General features: G+C 44.7%; 5 protein-coding genes and 1 non-coding gene across 6 annotated transcripts; 3 read left to right on the top strand and 3 right to left on the bottom strand.

Moving 5' to 3' along the window:
* Positions 1-791: 791 nt before the first annotated feature.
* Positions 792-1,876, top strand: LOC126076848 (histone H2A type 1-D). The gene has a single exon (XM_049885484.1). The coding sequence runs from the start codon at positions 823-825 to the stop codon at positions 1,213-1,215; it is 393 nt and encodes a 130-aa protein (XP_049741441.1). The 5' UTR covers positions 792-822; the 3' UTR covers positions 1,216-1,876.
* A 321-nt stretch (positions 1,877-2,197) lies between these two features.
* LOC126076970 (histone H3.1-like) lies at positions 2,198-6,875 on the top strand. Its single transcript, XM_049885735.1, has 2 exons — positions 2,198-2,619; positions 6,320-6,875. Exons 1-2 carry the CDS (start codon positions 2,287-2,289, stop codon positions 6,641-6,643), a joined length of 657 nt encoding a protein of 218 aa, XP_049741692.1. The 5' UTR covers positions 2,198-2,286; the 3' UTR covers positions 6,644-6,875.
* Positions 6,876-14,535: 7,660 nt separating this feature from the next.
* On the bottom strand, positions 14,536-14,617 carry TRNAS-AGA (transfer RNA serine (anticodon AGA)). Its single transcript has one exon. It is a non-coding gene; the product is annotated as a tRNA-Ser (tRNA).
* Positions 14,618-15,041: 424 nt separating this feature from the next.
* On the bottom strand, positions 15,042-15,458 carry LOC126076953 (histone H4). Its single transcript, XM_049885679.1, has one exon. It carries the CDS (start codon positions 15,411-15,413, stop codon positions 15,102-15,104), a length of 312 nt encoding a protein of 103 aa, XP_049741636.1. The 5' UTR covers positions 15,414-15,458; the 3' UTR covers positions 15,042-15,101.
* Positions 15,459-16,076: 618 nt separating this feature from the next.
* Positions 16,077-16,569, bottom strand: LOC126076814 (histone H3.1). The gene has a single exon (XM_049885429.1). It carries the CDS (start codon positions 16,541-16,543, stop codon positions 16,133-16,135), a length of 411 nt encoding a protein of 136 aa, XP_049741386.1. The 5' UTR covers positions 16,544-16,569; the 3' UTR covers positions 16,077-16,132.
* Positions 16,570-19,272: 2,703 nt separating this feature from the next.
* Positions 19,273-20,076, top strand: H1-1 (H1.1 linker histone, cluster member). The gene has a single exon (XM_049885391.1). It carries the CDS (start codon positions 19,333-19,335, stop codon positions 19,972-19,974), a length of 642 nt encoding a protein of 213 aa, XP_049741348.1. The 5' UTR covers positions 19,273-19,332; the 3' UTR covers positions 19,975-20,076.
* The last annotated feature ends 1,029 nt before the right edge of the window (positions 20,077-21,105 follow it).

Genomic DNA, 21,105 nt, shown 5'->3' with positions numbered 1-21,105 from the left:
AAGGGTGAGAGATTTTACAGCAATTATTTGGGAGTCCTTGGCGTCTTAGCTCAGTGTTGCGTTGGGCAAGGTAAATAACCTTCTAAGTCCGTTTCACAGTCTTCAAAATTGGGATAATACTCACTGTATATACCTTCAAAGTAATCCTGAAGGCATTATATGTAAGATATGAGAGTAAAATAGACTTGCTCTGTTAGGTCACAGGCTAGCTCATGCAGTCTTTGCGTTCGTATTTTTGTTTGTAATTTAAGGAGACTTGTAAAGAATCACTTAAATTGTTCTCCCTCTCTCTTTTCCATTCTCGTGAGATTTAAAAGAGTTACAACAATGTCTGGAACAGAAGTGCTTCTTAATTGTTTACTTAGTAATTGTCTGAGTCTATGTAGGGTCGCTAGGAGTCGGAATCCACTGGAACGCAAAGTTTGTTTTTTTTTTTATTATTCCTTTCCGAAATTGAGTCAGAAGCCCGATAAAGGACCAGTAGCCAACGTTCAGAACAATACGGTAATCCCTACACTCCAGATTACGTTAAGAAGGGTGTTTTAAGAGAGCATAATTATTTCAGTTTTTAATTATTAGTACTCAAGTAAAGGCTCATCAACTCGGATTACCGATTGGATCAAACATAAACCTCACACAAGAACGAAGGGTTATATGCAAATGAAGGATGCAGGTTCTGATTTTCTATTGGGTATTTGACAATAGCCAATGGGAGAAGTGCACACAGCATGCCCCCTATCAGTATAAATACCTCTCTTGTGTAGCAACGTAATTTATTTTTTCAGGCATTGTCGGGTTGGCTGTTTATATTGACCGGCAGTTATGTCAGGCCGTGGGAAGCAAGGAGGCAAAGCTCGCGCGAAGGCTAAGACCCGGTCTTCCAGAGCCGGCTTGCAGTTCCCTGTGGGGCGTGTGCACCGTCTGCTCCGCAAGGGCAATTACTCCGAGCGTGTTGGTGCTGGTGCTCCCGTGTACCTGGCAGCGGTGCTGGAGTACTTGACCGCCGAGATTCTGGAGCTGGCGGGCAACGCTGCCCGCGACAACAAGAAGACTCGAATTATCCCGCGCCATCTGCAGCTGGCCATCCGCAACGACGAGGAGCTCAACAAACTGCTGGGCAAAGTCACCATCGCGCAGGGCGGTGTCCTGCCCAACATCCAGGCCGTGCTGCTGCCCAAGAAGACTGAGAGCCACCACAAAGCCAAGGGCAAGTAAAGCATTCTATACGTGTATTTCCACACTGACGAGCAAGGAAGTAACAAAAGGCTCTTTTCAGAGCCACCTACGGTTTCTGTTAAAAGAGCAGTCGCGCTGCGGACATTAGTCCTTTTCTCAAAAAGGCTTTGCCACAGATAAAACCATTAACTTTCGGGAGCACATTGCTAGGTCTTTTTTTCCCCAGTGGAAGTACTTGCTAGAACATTGGGTGTGAGGTAGAAAAGCCATAAACAAAGTTCAGCGTAAGAAGCTTCAGCCTTAATGGGGGTGAGGGGCAGGCAATTAGATTTGTAGCCAAGCGGAAGGGGTAAACACAAATCTGTATTCCAGAAGTGCCTTACGGAAAGTTTTCCAGTAAAAAAGAAATTTGCCAGCTCGGGAAAGGACAAGTAACAGCGAAAGCCTTTTGATTTTTAACCGTTGCCCTCCATTTCCTGATAAAGATTAAGGAGCACGTTATGCCCTACCTTATGTTCAACAGTTTATAATACATAAGGTAAATTACACACCTTAACATTTAGATCATAAATTCTCTGTGTCTTCCGAAATGGAGTTTTTTCCCTCACTGCACGTGAAGGTAGCATACCCAAGAGAGTAATTATAGATAGCTATGCGTGTGAATGGCCGGCGAAGTTTTTTTTTTTTTTTTTTTAAATAGGCCATACGCAAATCCCCCCAATTTCATACAAGATATCTTCGAGAGATTGCTTTTTTAAAAAACAGTATTCACTGGAGGATTTCGTAGTCTTCGGATTTCTACACTACTTCCCAATTTTAAAGCTTTTGAAACGTGCAGTGCAAGATTATTTGTCCACAGTCGAGAGACAAGAGAATGGTTAAGTAAGATGACATCAGAATAGACGGTGACGCGAGGGCGTGATTCCTTCACCAACCGGAAAGCAGCTCTTAACCCAGGTCGCGTATGGCGATGGACCAATCCAGAGAAGGCGCGGGGACTTTTGAATATTCTCGGGCCCATTAGTTGGTTGTCTGCTTCTATAAAAGAAGGGTAGCTCTTTCATTCCCTCAGACGCTTCTGTCAGCACTCTAGTTTTTACAGCCCTAGTTATGGCTCGTACCAAGCAGACAGCTCGCAAGTCCACCGGCGGCAAGGCGCCCCGCAAGCAGCTGGCCACCAAAGCTGCCCGCAAGAGCGCCCCGGCCACCGGCGGCGTGAAGAAGCCCCACCGCTACCGGCCCGGCACCGTGGCGCTGCGCGAGATCAGGCGCTACCAGAAGTCCACCGAGCTGCTGATCCGCAAGCTGCCTTTCCAGCGGCTGGTGCGCGAGATCGCGCAGGACTTCAAGACCGACCTGCGCTTCCAGAGCTCGGCCGTCATGGCGCTGCAGGAGGCGTGTGAGGCCTACCTGGTGGGGCTGTTTGAGGACACCAACCTGTGCGCCATCCATGCCAAGCGCGTCACCATCATGCCCAAAGACATCCAACTCGCTCGCCGCATCCGCGGGGAGAGGGCGTAAACTTGGACTTTGGACTTTTTTTTTTCCCAGTAACCCAAAGGCTCTTTTCAGAGCCACTCAACTTTTCAAAACGGAAGCGGCTGTAGCAGATTATGCACATGGGATATGGTGATAGGATTAAGTAAAAGCTACTAAATTGTTTCAGTAGCCACATTGTCAGTAAGTGGTGTGTGCCCTTTATCGTATGAGGAGAGAAAACGAACAATGGGATGGTTTCTCCTAGAAGGCAGGAGATTTCCACGTTCCCAAAAGCTATATGGAAAGTGCATCAAGTTGGGCTAGTCTTGTTAAAATGCCTAGTTAGTATCAAATTTAAACATGAGAAGAGTATTCAGTCCTGTAATTTCATGTCCTAAAATATAAGGAATAACCTGTGAAGTCCTCCCTGATGCCTACTGTTTTTCTTTGTAAAGGATTTAAGGTAACTTTTAAAGTTGAAGTGTAAGACTTTTCAATATTAAAAAGCCTTCGCCCTGATACTTTACCTAGGTATGTATATATATACATATATGTATATACATATATATATACAAATTCCTTTTACTTTAGACTACCCATGGGAGGGGTCTGAGAGGCACCAGTGTCCTTGTCCTAAAATAAGGTTACTTTCTCCCCGACTCAGCCCTGGGAGGGGTAAGGCCAAGTTTTTTTTTTTTTTTTTTTTTCATAGATGCCCTTGTTCTCACATACTCTACTTGACTTTTTTCCTCAATATTTTTTGCGTCTGTAGGAGAAAAGGGAGTCCTGGTGATGTGGTGGTCAAGAGCTCAGCTACTAACGAAAAGGTCGGCAGTTCGATTCCACCAGGCGCTCTTCGAAATCTTGTGGGCCAATTCTACTCTGTCTTATAGGTCTCTATGAATCAGAATCGACTCAACGGCGATAGGTTTGGTTTTGCTTTTGGGTAGGAAAAAAGGTGAGTTAAATAGTAGGACTGATAGGATAGCATCAAGCTGCTGGTAAAAATGCCCATTACTACCAGAAGGCAGTGGCTTAGGTCGGCAATTCCAGGAGCTGCAGAACATGAATTCTGGCTTCAGTCTTCACTCCCTTGCACCCCTCAACACAGCAGCCGCCACGTGTCAAAGAGAAAAAGGTAAGCACTCTTTTAGAATGCATCATCCTTTTGGAAAACGTGGTGGTGTAGTGGTTAAGCATTCAGCTGCTAACCAAAAGGTCAGCAGTTCAAATCTACCAGGCACTCCTTGGAAACTATGGGGCAGTTCTACTCTGTCCTGTAGGGTCGCTGTGAGTCGGAAGCGACTGAGGGCAATGGATTTGGTTGGGCTTTTTTTTTAGCCTTTCTGGGGAAGGATTCCAGAGAACCCTGGTGGTGCAGTGGTTTAACGCTTGGCTGCTAACCTAAAGGTCGGCATTTTGAACCCACCAGCCTTTCCCTGGAGGAAAAATGTGGCAGTTTGTTTCCCTAATGATTTATAGCCTGGGAAACCCTATGGGGGATTTCCATCTGTCCTACAGGGTCCCTATGAGTCGGAATCGACTCAGTGGCAATGTGTTTTGTTGTTTGTTTAGGAAAGACTCTGGAAGCTGGCAGAATAGAGCAGCATTTGAATGCTAAGTTCCCCGTGTTCAACCCCAGCTTTACTATTTACCTACTCTCTTACTTTTTGCCTTGGTTACACAGTGGTTAAGGGCTCAGCTGCTAACCAAAAGGTTGGGAGTTGGAATCTACCAGCTGCTCCTTGGAAACCCTGTGGATCAGTTCTACCCTGTCTATAGGGTCACATCTACAGGGATGTATTTACTTATTTTGGTGTGATCTTAGACAAGTCAGCCTCTCCATCATTGGAAAAATGGGGTAACACTGCTTACCTTATAGGGTTGTTGTTGGCATGATATGAATAGATTTTGGGGCACATAGCATTGTATAGTTACTATTAATTTTCCCAGGGGCTGTGTATAATTTTACCTTACGCTTTAGGATTTTTTTAAAAATTTGAAAAGAAAATTCAAACTAGCCTCTGAATTTTCTTCTCAGGTGGAATTAGGTAGGTGCATAGATTCCGCACAGTTTAGAAACGAACTTCAGTAGATATTTAAAAATCAAAGAACAGAAGAAATTGACAGCTGTGAAAGAAAATGTAGTGAGCATTTTGGAGAGCAGTGCCAGCATTTTAATATAATTGCACGAAACATCTATTTGTATTCGAGGTGTGACTAAATGGGCTCTTGACAAAAAAATCTTGTTTAATGTACAGATAGGTCCCTGGTTTCTAAAATGGTTTGCACTCAGTTAACCCAGGGGTTGTTGGTTTGAATCCACCAAGAGGTATTTCAGAAGAAAAGCTGTCGATCAGATTCCTTAATAAAGTTTATAGCCAAGAAAACCCTATGGAGCTCAGTTCCACTCTGTACAACATGGGGTCACCATGACTCAGAGTCGATTGGATGCTGAGAGGTTCGGTTTGGTTAATGGACAGATCATAATGTATATACATCTATTAAGAGTTAGTTGTTGCAAGACATAGGAAGGACTTTTCTTGCCCAGGAGTCTATATGGTGATTTGTGAAAAAAAGATGACTTGCAGAGGAGAGGAGAAGGTATAGTTTGGGGTATATTTTTCTGATGATCTTTAGTAGTAGCCTTTCCAGTTTTTCAGGTATTAGGGAGATTAACACAACAGTGAGAAATTAGTGTAGAAGTTTGAACTGTACTGTAGGCCAGACTGCAGGAAAGGCCTATGGTCTTGATTTCCAAGGCACTTTGGGGAGAAGTGCAAAGCAAAATTTTTGGACAGTCATTTTTAATATGTCATGTATGAAAAACAAAACACTGAGTCCATCAGTATCTTGTAATTTTTGAAATGCTGTGATAAAAAATACAGTTCTCACTAATGTGTGCATATTTGCTGTTGGTAACGTTGTCGTTGTTAGGTGACATTGTGCTGGGAGTAAAAGCTTGAAAATGAGATCCCAAGGCAATATCCCTTCAAACCCAAGCATGCTTTAAGTAATAATAAGTTCAAAGAAAAGTACATTTATGTAGGCATTGTTTGCACCAATCTGTCCTAACGCTTTGCTTGCGTTAACTAATTAAAATCTTTACAAAACTTTCCTAAGTACTATCATTATCCCAGCTTTATAGGTGAAGAAAATGAAGGCAGCATTGTAAGGACCTATCCAAGGTCACACAGCTAGTGCGCTCATACACCTCTGAATGAAAAGAGATAGTGCTTTGTCAATAAAAAGAACCATTGCTATCGAGTTGATTCCAACTCATCGCGGCCTTATAGTACAAAGAACTGTCCCATAGGGCTTCCAAAGAGCGGCTGGTGGATTCGGACTGCCAGCCTTTTGGTTAGCAGCCGAGCTCTTAACCACTGCGCCACCAGGGGTCCATTTTTATTAAAGTAAAAGCACGTATTAAAATCCTCAGCCTAAAACACAGCTCAGATTCAAATAGCAGTGCAGTGAACAGGAGCAAGAAATCGAGGGATTAAAATTATGTCCCCTCCCTCATAGCCTGTGAGTCACTCACTGCCTGGGAGGCGGAGGCGCTGTTTCCCGCCTGAGCTTTCAGTTCTCAATGAGGTCCGTTGCTTCATTATAAAGTACTCGTGGCTCAGCGTTCAGTCACTGCGTTCTGTGAGCTTCTGAGTAGAAGAACTTAGTCATGTCTGGCCGTGGAAAGGGCGGGAAGGGCTTGGGTAAAGGGGGCGCTAAGCGACACCGTAAGGTGCTCCGGGACAACATCCAAGGCATCACCAAACCCGCTATCCGGCGCTTGGCTCGTAGAGGTGGTGTTAAGCGTATCTCTGGCCTCATCTATGAAGAGACTCGTGGGGTACTCAAGGTCTTCCTGGAGAATGTGATTCGCGACGCTGTCACCTACACCGAGCACGCCAAGCGCAAAACGGTTACTGCCATGGACGTGGTCTACGCGCTCAAACGTCAAGGTCGCACTCTTTACGGCTTTGGAGGTTAAGGTTATGTACCTCCTTTTAAAAAGTTTTGTCTTCCCAAAGGCCCTTTTAAGGGCCACCCACTGATTTACAGGAGGAGCTGTGCTCTAATGTGTTTTGCGGTATTCAGAATTTAGAGTGCCAAAGCAGCTGCGTTACAGTGTGGACTAGGCATACCTATGCGTGCCTTGAGGTTTTACAGTGTTTGTGATTTACTCGGAAGTAGATCCCCGGGTCGCCTGAAGCGCCTCTACCTGGGCTCAAATCTCAGTTCCCAGGTTTAAATGCAGCCGAGTAAGTTAACCCTTTTTTGCCCCTTATTGCCTTTACCCCTTGGTTTGCCTTCAGTGGCCCGCCCTCTTCCAGTCAATTGGGTAGCGCACTGCTGAGCGCGGAATCTTTAGCCAATCAGAGAGCAAGAGCACGAATGGCATTGGGGCTGGTTTAGAAGAAGAAACTGCTGAGGCAGCTGGAAGTCCTTGTCTTTTCACCTCAGTTCCTGTGGCGTTTGTCAGGGCCATAAGCACTTTACCCCTTTGGGTTCCGGTCTGCCCCGCGCTGAATGGAATTGGACTATTACATACTGGCTATGGTTAATTTGGAAACACTGGTGGCGTACTGGTTGAGTGCTACGGCTGCTAACTAAAAAGGTGGACAGTTCGAATCCACCAGGCGCTATGGGGCAATTCTCTGTCCTATAGAGTCGCTGTGAGTGGGAATCGACTCGACGGGAACGGTTTTCTTTTTTTAATGGTTAATTTGGAGGGAGCCTGTTAAACGGTAAGATCATTTTTAGTATTAGGGTTCAGCCAATGCACAAGGACCGCGAGCTTGCAAGAGTACTGGCCAGCGGCTTGCAGGCGGGCAGTTGGATTAAAATACATCAATACAGAACGTCGGGTGTTTATTCCCAGTGTTTCTGCCTTTGGACATGTCAGAGAAGATCTGCAGTCTTTTGGCCTTATTAACTGTTGTTCCTACACCCAGCTCAGGCTGGTCGCACCCCAAACCTTCGTCAGCTCGGTCTGCGTCAGCCCAGCTTGCTGAGAAATAAGGCGCCTCCTGAATTTGAGCCTGGCATCACGACGTGCCATGTCCCCACCCCTCGCCCCCAAACTCCGTGATCTCAGTTTTAAAGGAGCCTTGGTATTGCTGATTTTTGCTTAAGAAGTTTGTAAGTCCCCACTTCCTAGATAAAGGGAATGTGTGTGCTACCTAATTCAGGTCTCTGATTCTTCCCTCTGAATTCATTCCAACGAAGGCCTCTGGCAGGGCCTTAGGCTGAAGCTGTAAGGGGGAAGCCTCCTCTGAGGCAACAGTTGCTCTCATCTCCTCTCACACCTCCCTCCTCCCCCACCTTTTTCCAGCTCTCTTTCCCTCCCCTTTTGTAAAGTGCACATTTGTTTATTTTTACTACGAATATTTTAAACTCTACAAAATGGTTATGAAAAGCTTAAAAAAAAATGATGTTCCCAAATTGAGAAATCAACCAGCTGAATATTCAGCAAATTAAAAATGATTTAATGCTTGAGAAATGTATTAATGACTACTTGGGCAAAAACAGAACTTTGTTGCCTGGTTATTCTGTTTGCTAACAGGCCTCTCTCTGAAGGAGATATTGAGTGGGCAGTTGAATAAATGAAATTCTTGAGTTCAGGTGAGAGGTCTGGACTACAGATAAAAATGCAGAAGTTAGTGGAAACAAAGTAATTGTTGATCAGAAGTGACTGGATAAATATGGTATGAAAAAACCCACTGCCGTCGAGTCAATTCCGACTCATAGCGACCCTATAGGACAGAGTGGAACTGCCCCGTAGAGTTTCCAAGGAGGACCTGGTGGATTCGAACGGCCGACCTGTTGGTTAGCAGCCGTAGCACTTAACCATTACGCCACCAGGGTTTCCAAAATTATGGTATGCATATGTGCGTATGTGGAGTCCCTGGATGATGCAAATGGTTAATATGCTTGGCTGCTAACCAAAAGGTTGCAGGTTCCAGTACACCCAGAGGTGTCTCAGAATAAACGCCTGGTGATCTGAAAAATCATTGACAAACTTGTTGAGCACAGTTCTAGCCTGACGCACACGGAGTTGCCATGAGTCCAAATCAAATGCACAGCAATGGCTACGAGATATATGTTGTTGTGTTCCATTGAATCAGAATCATAGCATCCCTACAGAACAGCGTAGAGCTGCCCCATAGGGTTTCCAAGAGGGGGCTGGTATATTCAAACTGCTGCCCTTTTGGATAGCAGCTGAGCTCTTAATCACCATGCCACCAGGGCTCCTCGAGATACATAATCTCCATAAAATAGGATACTACACAGCCCTACTAAAGAAGGGAAAGTTCTGTGTGTACTGTCTCTGGAGTACTTTAGCTTAGTTCTTGGACTTATTTGTTCTAAGTGATGGACATCATCCATGAAGAAAGCAAAAGGTCACTGAAAAGACAGGAAAGAAAGAACAGAGGAGACTCTGAAACTTACTCTTGAGCTTCGAGCAGCTAAGCAAAAGGAAGATTGATAGACATATTATTAACACATTATATAATGTATAATATAACTATAATATTATATTTTGATGTCATAGTGAACAAGACTTTATTGATGGTTAGATGTGGGGTCAGGGGAAGAGAATAATCAAAGGTAATTCCTAGGTTTGTGTCCTGAGCAACTGGGTAGAGACTGGGTAAGGAATAAGATTCACAGGGCTGAAGGGGTTGGGAATCAAGAATTCTATTTCAGACACGTTATTCTTGTGACACCTTTTAGAGATGTAAATGCGAGATGTTTAGTAGAGAGTTTGTTATATAAATCTTGTGTTTAGGAGAAGTTTGGGATTAGAAATGTAGATATGGGAGTCATCAACATACATAGGAGTGACGTTATAAATTAAATAAGATCTGGTGTGTGTAAGTGCCTTGTACACAGCAGGTAGTAATGAAATGCCTGTCTTTTTCCTGTTCCTTCCCTTCTACCATTGCACCTCTCCCTACCCTCCCCACACCCATGCAGCTTTCATATTTCCACTGGGATCTGTCAATGCCCTCCAACCAAACCCACTAAAACCCAGTGCCGTCAAGTTGATTCCGACTCATAGCGACCTATAGGACAGAGTAGAACTGCTCCATAGAGTTTCCAAGGAGCTATGTTTCCAAAGTTGCCAAAGGCTATGAATTACAATGCAGTTGACAAGCTGGGTTTATTAAGTGGTTACAACAAGGGAGAACATGATATGAGGAATTGTAGAATGTCTCAGAGCTTGTTAGAAAGGAACTTACGATATCTGGACTCGTGTTAGGTGATTTTGAGAAGAGGTCTAGGAAGTTAATTTCTGCTTTAATTACTAGATGAAGTCAGGAAAGAGAAGTACTTCTATGATTGGTGTATTAGTTTTCTATTTTGTACCGTAACAAATTACCACAAGCTTAATGGTAAACAACACAAATGTATTAACTTACAGTTCTGTAGGTCAGGGGTCCAACACAGGTCTCTCTGGGCTGAAATCAAGGTGTTGGCAGAGCTGTGTTCTTTCTTGAAGGCCCTGGGGGAAAGAATCTATTTCCTTGCCTTTTCTTTCTTTTATTGGCCACCACATTCCTGGGCTTATGGTCCCCTTCCTCTATCTTCAAAGCCAGCAATGGCTGGTCTAGTCCTTTTTACACCTAATCTACTTTGACCTCCTCTTCTGCCTTCCTCTTCCACTTTTAAGGACCCTTGTGATTACACTGGGCCCACCTGAATAATTCAGGATCTTCTCCCCACCTGAAGGAGGATGATTATCAGGTGGAAAACAGAATCCAAAAATTTAGAAGAAACACTAGTCGAAGCTAATATGCAGAGGATGAAATCATCCCTCTATAAAAAGGATACTAGAAAGAAAGAATTAACTGAAAGAGGCATTTGTGACTATCTCTTCAGATAAGAATGTCTCCCTATTAACCAAACTAAAGTGAGTTCACATCTTTCCTCCAGCTCTGAGTTTCTGAAGCCCAATCTACTTACTTTAATGCATAATTGGGCCAGGAGACATCTTTGCTTAAAAACTCTGTTTAGCTACAATGACTAGGACTGGACAAGGCCCACACATCTGTGTGTAGTACACAAGGTGCTTCACAGAGCAATGGGGCCCACTCTGCAGCCTCATTTCCTGCTACCCTGCCTGGAGGTTGTCTTTTTTTTTTTTTTTTTTAATGGCTTTTTGAGTAAATTTACATATTCATTTTAAGTGTATAATCCAATGAATATTAGTGTATTTACCTAGTTGTACTATTATCACCACAATCTAATTTTAGAACATTTTTATCACCTTAATTTCTATTTTTCTCAATCAACTGCTCCTTCCTCATCTTCTGGGTCTGATGTAGAGCCTCAAACACCGGCTTCCGATTTAAATCCTACTGAGCGTTCTTTAAGGATAAAACAGTCCTCTTGTTGTAGAGAAGAATGTGCGTGCTGTTTCAAGTTAAAACAGAGAGGTTTATTAAGGGTTTGAAACAATTACAATTGGGGAGCCATAGAGCCCACTGAAAATGGAACCAAATAGTCCCCGGGCAGCGCTGTTATACAAGTATTCTTGTGGTGTAAAATCAGGACACAAACCATAGGGGCGGTAATTACAGGAAAATCAGTGAGTATGATAATAATCACACTCTGATTGGTTACCGATTATTAATAGTATAGTTAGTGATATTACAGATAGTTTCACAGGATGCTTTTATCATGCCCACAAGGATGCTTACACGTGTTTTGACTATCTTACAAAAATATCTTGTTGGCAACAGCACCCAGACAGCACTCTTTCTGAGTACTTGTATTTTGAAGGGTGTAGATGGTCACTGGAAACCCTGGTGACATAGTGGCTAAGAGTTTGGCTGCTAACCAAAAGATCAGCAGTTGGAATCCACCAGGTGCTCCTTGGAAACCCTGTGAGGCAGTTCTACTCTATCCTATAGGGTTGCTGTGAGTTAGAATTGACTCGAAAGGAATGAGTTTGATATTTTTTTGTAGATGGTCACTTGGTCAAGACCCCTTGGGGCATATGGTTTTATATTCTGGTTTAGACCACTGAGGAAAAAACATGTTTTTCTCAAAACATAGCTGTTTAGTCTAGAAATGCAGATTAAAATTAGATGGCATAATTAGCATATTATACCTCTGTCTCACTGACTGCTCTGAAAGTTGTCTTTTTCTGAGATACTCTTCAAGGTCGATGTGAGAATTTAATGAGATAATGTAGTCATTAACTGAATAAAGCTCAAAAGCACCTACTATGTGCTAGGCCAAGTTTAGGTAATAAGAAATAAACCAGAACTATTCTGAAGTATCAAGGATCAAGGTCCACTAGAGAATACAAACTCTAAAAAGCCAATAATTATTGTGAAGTTGATAAAATTATAGAAGTTTAATCTATAGGTACAGTTTGTGCTTGACTACTAACCTAAAAAAAAAAAAAAATTTTTTTTTTTTTAGGTCAGCAATTAGAACCTAGCCAGTGGCACCACGGATGAAAGGCCTGGCCATCTGCTTTGGTAAAGATTACAGCCAAGAAAACTCTCTGGAGCTCAGTTCTATTCTGTAACACCTGGTGTTGCCATAAGTCCAAATTGACTTGATGGCAATCTTTTTTTTTTTAATTACTCAAGATACAAAGGGAAAAATAAAAAAGATGCAAAAGAGTGTCTAGGCTAAGAGTACGAGAAATCTTGGCAGGTTAGGAAGAAGTATCCTGGAACAGTCATCCTTGAATTAGAATTTGAAAAAAGAGCAAGTTCAGGAGGGCAATTAATGGCTGAAAGTATAGCTTATGTAGTAGCTGGGAGATCTGAGAAACAATGAACTGTTTGAGAGTAAGAATGGGTTTCTTCAAGTCTGTCTGTGTTATTGGGAGTGAGGAATGGCGTGGGATTTAGGAGAAAGAAACAATGTGATCATTGTGAATGTCTTCTTATGATTTTTAGAATTTTAGCCCAAAAGGTAAGGGAAATTACTTAAGGATTTTGAGTGTGGCAGTAGTTTGCTTATCAGAAGGATAATTCTGGCAATAATATGGACAAGGAATTGGAGGGTGGCAGACTGGTGATGAAGAGATCAGTTAGAGCTTCCAGTAGCTCCGGGGAGGAATGGCAGATGGTATTGTGTAGTGGCTTAGTGTCAGGGAGCCCCTAGCTCCAGACTGATCCAGCCGATCAACCAGAAGGGGACCATGTCATTTATTCTCCAAACTGGAACACTTTGAGAGTGAAAGGAGGGTTCCTATTAATAAAAGTTTTATTTGTAATGAAACAACACTCTTAATACTTAAACCAGGTCCAAATCAAGCCCATTGCCATTGAGTCAATTCCAACTCATAGTGACCCTAGTGAGTAGAAGTGCCCACAGAGTTTTATTCACAGGCTGTAATCTTTAGAGGAGTAGTTTCGCCAGGTCTTTTCTCTGGAGTGTAGCAGCTGGGGGGGTTTAGATTAGCAGTCAAGTACTTAACCGCTGCCCCATTAGGGCTCCTATTAAACCAGGACAATAGGTGTAAAATGAGCCTTTCCTGGGTAACCAACCAAGACTCATTATGCTCATCATACTTATCAGTTGTGTGGTCTTGGGCAATTCAATTATCCTCTCTGAGCCTGCCTTTTCTATTTATTATGGAAACCCTCGTGGTGTAGTGGTTAAGTGCTATGGCTGTTAATCAAAAGGTCAGCAGTTTGAATCCAGCCAGGTGCTCCTTGTAAACTCTATGGGGCAGTTCTATTCTATCCTATGGGGTCGCTATGAGTCGTTAATCGGGGATTATATGGACAGTTTAGGTTTTTGTTGTTGACTTTTTTTTGTTGTTCTTAGATTCACTGTGCAAGTGAACAGTGGTAGTTGCAGTGAAAATGGAGAAAGGAGTGAGCACATACATGGGATTTCAAAGGTGGACCATGTGGGACTTGGGGATTGGATGTATGGTGTAAAGATGGATTTGAGGATGGCTTTCGGGTTTTGGACTGAGGTCAATTCAAGTGGTGAGTAGTTGAGGGACATGATGAATTTTGCTTTGGATGCCCTGTCGGATATACAGATAAAGACAACACTGGACAGTCATTGTAAAGGATGGAAGTCATGGATATAAGTGAGATCTCTAGGGAGATATGTGTGACCAAAGGGGCAAGGTCAGAAACCTGGGGGATAATAAATACAGGACTGAGGGAGAGTAGAAAGAAAAATCAGAGGCAGAGTCATGATATATTAAGGAAGAGTCAAAAGGAAGAGTGCTCAGCGGTGTCTAAAACCGCAGAGGTCAAGAGAAAGACAGTGTCCAACTGGATTATCGGGTAAAAGTGGGAGTGGGATGAGAAAAGTCAACTGCTGTGGCCTGTGGAGGGGGAACTGGTACCTGTGAAGGAAAGAAGAAAAGTATGGCTAAGTGCTGAGGGCCGTGTTGCTACTCAAAGAAAGGGAGGTGCCTTTTCTTCCTAAGCCAGATTTTAATTTCCCCTGAATCCAATGCCTGGATATGCTGGTATTGTATGAATCTGGTTTCCTCCCAGCCCATCATTTACTTTTTCTCTTTTTTTAGTGATAATTGCAGTTCTGTTCTCAGGACATGTCTTAAGGCCATGTAGATATCTATTTCATAATCCACAAAAATAAAAACCAAACAAAAACCCACTGCCGTCGAGTCAATTCTGACTCATAGCGACCCTATAGGACAGAATAGAACTGCCCCATAGAGTTTCCAAGGAGCCCCTGATGGAATCGAACTGCCGACCTTTCGGTTGGCAGCCGTAGCACTTAACTACTATGCCACCAGAGTTTCCAAATGAAATCTGCTCCGACTCATACCGAACAAAAGCCCTATACGTCAGAGTAGAAGCACAGCTTACAGTGTCCAAGAAACCACTTGTAACCAACGCAGCACCAGGGCACCAAATAGTCCGTAGTCGGCAGGATTCGAACCTGCGCGGGGAAACCCCAATGGATTTCTAGTCCATCGCCTTAACCACTCGGCCACGACTACAGTTTTAAAGACAAAACAAATTTTCCCTGGGTTTTCCCATCCCCCTAGATGGCTCCCTTGGAGAATGACATTAACTCATCAGTTCTGACTGGATAACAGCCATGGATGGGGTTCGCTGATTGGACAAAGTGTTTCTCTTTGTTCCCTAGAAACGGATGCAAGCTCCTTACAACGCCTGGTCTTTTTCCATTTATTCTTGAGTTGGAAATACTGTTTTTTACTTTATCCAGTTAAGTGGGGCGAGGGAACTAGGTGGGGAATATGTGCGCCTTTGACTGTATACATGCCTCAGGCCAAATTTTGCCACTCAGTTTTAAGTAAGAGGAAAAAAGGTCACTTTTCCTCACTGTGAGCTAGGGCTACCAAATCCTTAATTGCTCGAGTCCTTATATTATGCCTCATCATTACAGCTCTTCTTTTGACCAGTTGGGCGGCCCTGAAAAGGGCCTTTGGAAAATAGACTCAGAAGTGTCAGATAAAAACTTTAGCCGCCGAAGCCGTAAAGAGTGCGCCCCTGGCGCTTGAGCGCGTAGACCACGTCCATGGCAGTAACCGTCTTGCGCTTGGCGTGCTCGGTGTAGGTGACGGCGTCGCGGATCACATTCTCCAGGAAGACCTTAAGCACCCCACGGGTCTCCTCATAAATGAGGCCCGAGATTCGCTTGACACCGCCACGCCGAGCCAGACGCCGAATGGCAGGCTTTGTGATACCCTGAATGTTGTCGCGCAGCACCTTGCGGTGGCGCTTAGCGCCGCCTTTCCCAAGGCCCTTCCCGCCTTTGCCGCGACCAGACATGATCACCCAAGCAAGCTCACAGCAAGTGAGCAAGAAAGACAGAGCTGCTTCTTATATACCTACTGTCCCTCCCTTTTCCTCCTCCACCCCCCGGCGACTGAATGGAAAGCGCGCCGGCGGGAAATGTGACGTCAACAGTCCCCTCCCTTAAACCCGCCTCCAAATGCTGGAACTCGCGAGAGTGAGGCGGAGCCCGGTTTTCCAGCCGGCCTTTGCTTGTTAAAATGGGTTACCCTGTTCTGCTTGAAGTAATTAGGTTTAGGAGTTTAAATATGTACATGTGACATTTTTAAAAATTTCTTTCGAAAGAAGAAACTCTTTAAAAGGCAGAAAGATTCATTCACGAGAAACTTGAAAATTGTAAAAGCGTCAAGATCAAAGAGTATTAATTTGAACGTTCTAGACTTTAAAAAAAGTCTGTACTGCTTTCCACCCACATAGTGCTTTGATATACCTTTGACAGTTTTATTCATCTTTCATAATTGGTGGAGCATTTAATGCATTTGAAATGCTTAAGGACCAGTTTACCCGTCTAATGTTCAGATAAGAGTACACATGTAAACCAGTGAAAGGTTTATGCCAGGCTTTCAAGCATATAGTTGACGAAAACAGTTAAATTTGATGGTAGTGTCTTCTACAGCCATTTTACTTGAAAACGTGGGTGGCTCTGAAAAGAGCCTTTTGAGTGAGGCGATGTTTCCACGAAAACTTAGTTAAAATCATGCTCGCTCTCCGCGGATGCGGCGAGCGAGTTGGATGTCCTTGGGCATGATAGTAACGCGCTTGGCGTGGATGGCGCACAGGTTGGTGTCCTCAAACAGCCCCACCAGGTAGGCCTCGCACGCCTCCTGCAGCGCCATGACGGCCGAGCTCTGGAAGCGCAGGTCGGTCTTGAAATCCTGCGCGATCTCGCGCACCAGCCGCTGGAAAGGCAGCTTGCGGATCAGCAGCTCGGTGGACTTCTGGTAGCGCCTGATCTCGCGCAGCGCCACGGTGCCGGGCCGGTAGCGGTGGGGCTTCTTCACGCCGCCGGTGGCCGGGGCGCTCTTGCGGGCAGCCTTGGTGGCCAGCTGCTTACGGGGCGCCTTGCCACCAGTGGATTTACGGGCAGTTTGCTTTGTGCGAGCCATGATAAACAAGGCAGAAGCAGACGGTTAAGAACTGATGCCAGTACTTTCCCCAGCGTCTTTGCTAGTATTTATAGTTCCTGAGGTGTAGTGATTGGATGAGAAAATATTCAAATATCGCGCGCTATGTTCTGATTGGTCTTTTTTTAAGCGCGCCTTCTGGCAATGGTGCAGTTTCATTGGCTACTATATTCGGCGCTCGGCTCCTTTCACATTTTACCTTCTTTTCTCAACTTTCACTAGTCTGAACGCAATGCGTTTGATAGAGCAGTTAATTTCCTCATAAAACTAGATTGCAGTGATATTGTAGACCCTCAGTTCCGTGAAATCCTTCAGTTCATCGGGGAAAAAAGGGAATATTGCCCTTTCTCCCCCACCCCCGTGAAATGTATACGTCAATGCTATTCTACCTGATATTAGTTTAGAAGTCCGCGAAACCTTTAAAAAAAAAAAAAAAAGGGAGTCCTTTGTGATGTTTTAAGTGACCGAGAACCTTTACCTTTCGTTGAAACCTACAAGTAATAACCTTAGATATCGAAGTAATACACCGGCGTTCGCCGAAACATTTCCTGTAACCTGTGTCCTTTTTCGCTGTTTTCTAATTTCTACACTTAGAGCGCTGTGAAGGTTTTACATCCTGAAGCCTAGAGAACACTTCCCTAGATGTAAGACGGCTGTGGTATTACTTTAATAAAGACAATTTGGCTGATCAGAGTGGAAGGTGCAAGACTTCCTTTTGCGCGAGCAGGCAGCTCAGGAAAGTGAACTTTTAACATTTTAATAATCTCTAAAACCTACATGCCACCAAGAGCGGAAGTATTTGTCCTTTTTGTAGTTCTCGGTCTTTGGCGGCAGGACTCAGCCCTGCGCGATGGCGACTTTGCTCCGCCTTATGCGGCGTTGCGGTTGGCCAGCGGCCAGTGGCGCGGGATGATGGCGTCTTCTAGTTGGTGCCGGCCACGTCGCGCACCAGCTCCAAAATGGCGGATGCCAGGTATTCGAGCACAGCCGCCCCGTGAACCAGCATGCCGGCCCCCAGTAGTTCGTAATAATGGTCCTGACAGAGAGAATAGTGGATTCGAAGTGGGCAAAACCCAACAACTTATTTCCTTATGAGGAAAACCTCACAGAATGTAAGATGTGATCATTTTACACTAAGAGGAGGTAGCACAGATTATCCCTTTTTATTGGTTAAGAAACCTTTACTCAACTGCCAATAAGAAAGCAGATCTAGCACACCTTATTTGCACAGGGGTTCCATTGTTTTTGAAGCCAGCTCAACCGAAAATCAGGAGGCGAAAACCATTATTTCAATGAAACTAGGGTAGAAACCTTCCTTGAGTCAGCTCATTTGTGGAGTTTTTTTTTTTTTTTTTTAGCAGTGTTTGGTGGTTGTTACTGCTGGAAGCGTTTGATTACATCCACAAATAGAAGTCTGTTTTCTTAAAAAGTGTACTCTTCACGAAACCCCTGTACAGGAAGTTTGTATTCGAGGGTTCTGCAATTAACTAGCCTTCAAACAAAAAGAAGCGCAATTTTGTTCTCACTGGCTCTTTTCTAAATTCTTAACAAAAAGAATGTAGTATATTTTAAAACTATAAAGTCCCAAAATGGGTAACAGGAGAAAGTAATAGAGAAAACGGGAGGGAAATGTATCTAGGACCTTTACAGGTAAGCTCCTCTTTGACTTATTAGAATCGGTTGTTGCTACAGTTAGGTGGTTTGAGGGAGGTGGAGACAGTCAGTTTGCTTGCTCTAAGGCCGGACTTGTTTGAGAACAGCAACCGCGCGCGCGCGAATAATACGTGATATCCAAGCTCATGGAAGGGCTAGGAGCTCGGAACCTTGGGCAGGAAAGTGTAATGAGACCCTGGTTCATCACTGCTTTATTCTGTTAGTCTCTGGTTCGCAATGTGAAGTCGCTCAGCTCCTTGGTGCTTCCACATGCTCTTTATACCATCAGACAAGTTAAAGGGTTGCCCCAAAATCTTACTCCTAGGACGTCCCCTCTCGCTTCCCCAATAAGGCGAGATCAACCCCGGTCATAAAGCGTATTAGGAAACTGTGTAGTCCACTCTGCATTTAACTTCCGTGCTCGATTTTGAGCTCTTGATATTTCTTCAATTAAAAAAAAAAATCACCATGTGGTAATAGCATATGGTGATGTGGAACACATACAGGGTGTAAACATTTGGACTTGTTCGGGGTATGTTGTAGGAACGGATGATTAACAAGGGCATAGAAAATTCGTGCGTGAGATATGTTAGGCTGCGGAAATAACATCCAACTACAAAAATTGCATTTGCTCTGACAAACCTTCCACACTTACAGCATGAATGTTAACTGCGGTGTTAGTGATTTCTGGAGATCGAGGTGAAATTGTCGGGTGATTGGAATTTAGATGGCCTCCCTCTATTTGCAAACCAAACCAAAACACACACCACCTGTTTTGGGGGAGGAAAGTAGCACTCTGACGTGGCTGGGCAAGAGAGAACTCGACCCTATCCCACTCACTGTTTCCATCTCTACGTGGGAAAGCCTTGGGACCGCAGGCGCAGCTGTCTGGGTGCGCTTGCGCGTCAGAGAGAAGCGCAATAAGCCTACTCTGCCTCCTGCAGCCATCTGAAACCCAGTGTGCTAGGTGGCCGCACAGGGGGCGCTCGGGGGGCGGGCGTCGGCGCGCACCAATCACGACAAGGTCCCGCCCTATAAATACGCGGCTCTCGGGCCCCTTTGCGTTCTCCTGTCTTGTCAGGTCTCAGTGGTTTTTTCTGCTCTTTCCTGGTGTCGCCATGTCGGAGACCGCGCCGCCCGCCCCGGTTGCTTCCACGCCTCCTGAGAAGGCTCTCCCTGCCAAGAAGGCAAAGAAGCCGTCGAAGGCTGCCCCTACTGCCAAGAAACCCGCGGGACCGTCTGTGTCGGAGCTTATAGTGCAGGTAGTTTCCACCTCTAAGGAGCGCAGCGGTGTGTCCCTTGCCGCACTCAAGAAAGCGCTGGCAGCTGCCGGCTACGATGTGGAGAAGAACAACAGCCGCATCAAGTTGGGCCTGAAGAGCCTGGTGAGCAAGGGCACCCTGGTGCAGACCAAGGGCACCGGCGCCTCGGGCTCCTTCAAACTCAACAAGAAGGCGTCTTCCGCTGAAGCCAAGCCTAGCAACACGAAGGTGGCAGCCAAAGCTAAAGCAACAGGCGCTAAGAAGCCCAAAAAGCCTGTTGGGGCTACCGCCAAGAAAAGTGTGAAGACTCCGAAGAAGGCTAAGAAGCCTGCGGTGGTAAGAAAATCTAAGAGTCCCAAGAAGCCTAAGGTTGTGAAGGCCAAGAAAGTATCTAAGAGCCCTGCTAAAGCTAAGGCGGTGAAGCCTAAAGGAGCGAAGACAAAGGTGACCAAGCCGAAGACTGCCAAGCCCAAGAAGGCGGCTCCCAAGAAAAAGTAAAGTTCTGGTTGGAAGCTTCTTCAATAACCAAACGGCTCTTTTAAGAGCCACCTACATATTTCAGGAAAAGAGCTCTAGTAACAGATTTTTCAGCCACTTGTAAAAAAGGAAAAAAAAAAATTAGCTTGCTTAGCACCAGGATTACTCTGCGAGTTCTTAGTCCTCGCACCTGAGCATTAAATCTTAACCGAGTGGTAGGTCTTCAAAGGTTTTATGGTGGTTCCGAATAAGTCCCTTGCCTAGTTTTCTCTGCCAGAGGCAACTGTCCTGTAATTAGAATCACCTGGGGGGCCTTTCTGGACATACCCGTCACCTTGGCATCCCATACTAATTAGCCACGAAGATCGGACCTCTGCCCCAGACTTGAAGCGTGTAGTACGTGCAGACATGGGTCTACTCCCGTCCTGCGCGTTGTGTCATCAGGGTCTATTGTTCAGGCAGCCTTTTCCAAAACCTGTTGGCCCTGAAAAGTCCTTTTGGGGTAAACAGCGAAACCTATAGTTAAAACGCTTGATGTCCTTGATCATGATGGTGACCTGTTTGGCGTGGATGGGGCACAGGTGGTGTCCTCAAATAACCCCGTCACGTAGGCCTCGCACGTATGTAGCACCTTCGTGGCGGAGCTCTGGAAGCAGAGGTTCGTCTTAACTTGCGCGGAGTCTGTTTGGTGCGAGCCATTGCCCAGACAAAGGAGCTTGGCTGCCATGCAGTTTTAGAGCTGAAGCTCAAAAGCTCTCACTAGCTTTTTCTGCTCCTTTCTAGGAACAGAACTGCCCTGATTGGATAATACTTGAAAATCCCACTCCGTGCCTAACTGGATCGTATTTCATCGCGTGCAGGGCTTTCAACCCTGGTGACACCACCCTACATTAATACTGGGAGCCTTTTCGCAGAATTGCCCCGTAAAGCTTTTGGAATTTAAATAAATTCTGGGGTTCAGATTTTACTAGCTTGTCTATTTTGTTCATACTGAATAAAGATAGCATGAATTGCGTTTACTCGGTGCAGCTCAATTAGTTGTAGAACTTTATATATGCATATACAAATTTATTAAAAACCGGTTGTTTTGTTTTTTCTAATGGTCTTTTCCTTTTTTCCATTGTTCTGCTTGGCTCCTTTCCTCCCCTCACA

Source organism: Elephas maximus, chromosome 1, assembly GCF_024166365.1.
Source record: "Elephas maximus indicus isolate mEleMax1 chromosome 1, mEleMax1 primary haplotype, whole genome shotgun sequence".
Lineage (NCBI taxonomy): Eukaryota > Metazoa > Chordata > Mammalia > Proboscidea > Elephantidae > Elephas > Elephas maximus.
The sequence above is the reverse complement of the archived record's forward strand: the minus strand, read 5'-3'. Positions and strand labels throughout refer to the sequence as shown.

Bases quoted from the DNA above. Each gene is read 5' to 3' on its own strand.
- LOC126076848 (XM_049885484.1), top strand. From the start codon at position 823: ATGTCAGGCCGTGGGAAGCAAGGAGGCAAAGCTCGCGCGAAGGCTAAG.
- LOC126076970 (XM_049885735.1), top strand. From the start codon at position 2,287: ATGGCTCGTACCAAGCAGACAGCTCGCAAGTCCACCGGCGGCAAGGCG. The intron at 2,620-6,319 runs GCCATCCATGCC...GCTTCTGAGTAG, and splicing joins TTGAGGACACCAACCTGTGC to AAGAACTTAGTCATGTCTGG.
- LOC126076953 (XM_049885679.1), bottom strand. From the start codon at position 15,413: ATGTCTGGTCGCGGCAAAGGCGGGAAGGGCCTTGGGAAAGGCGGCGCT.
- LOC126076814 (XM_049885429.1), bottom strand. From the start codon at position 16,543: ATGGCTCGCACAAAGCAAACTGCCCGTAAATCCACTGGTGGCAAGGCG.
- H1-1 (XM_049885391.1), top strand. From the start codon at position 19,333: ATGTCGGAGACCGCGCCGCCCGCCCCGGTTGCTTCCACGCCTCCTGAG.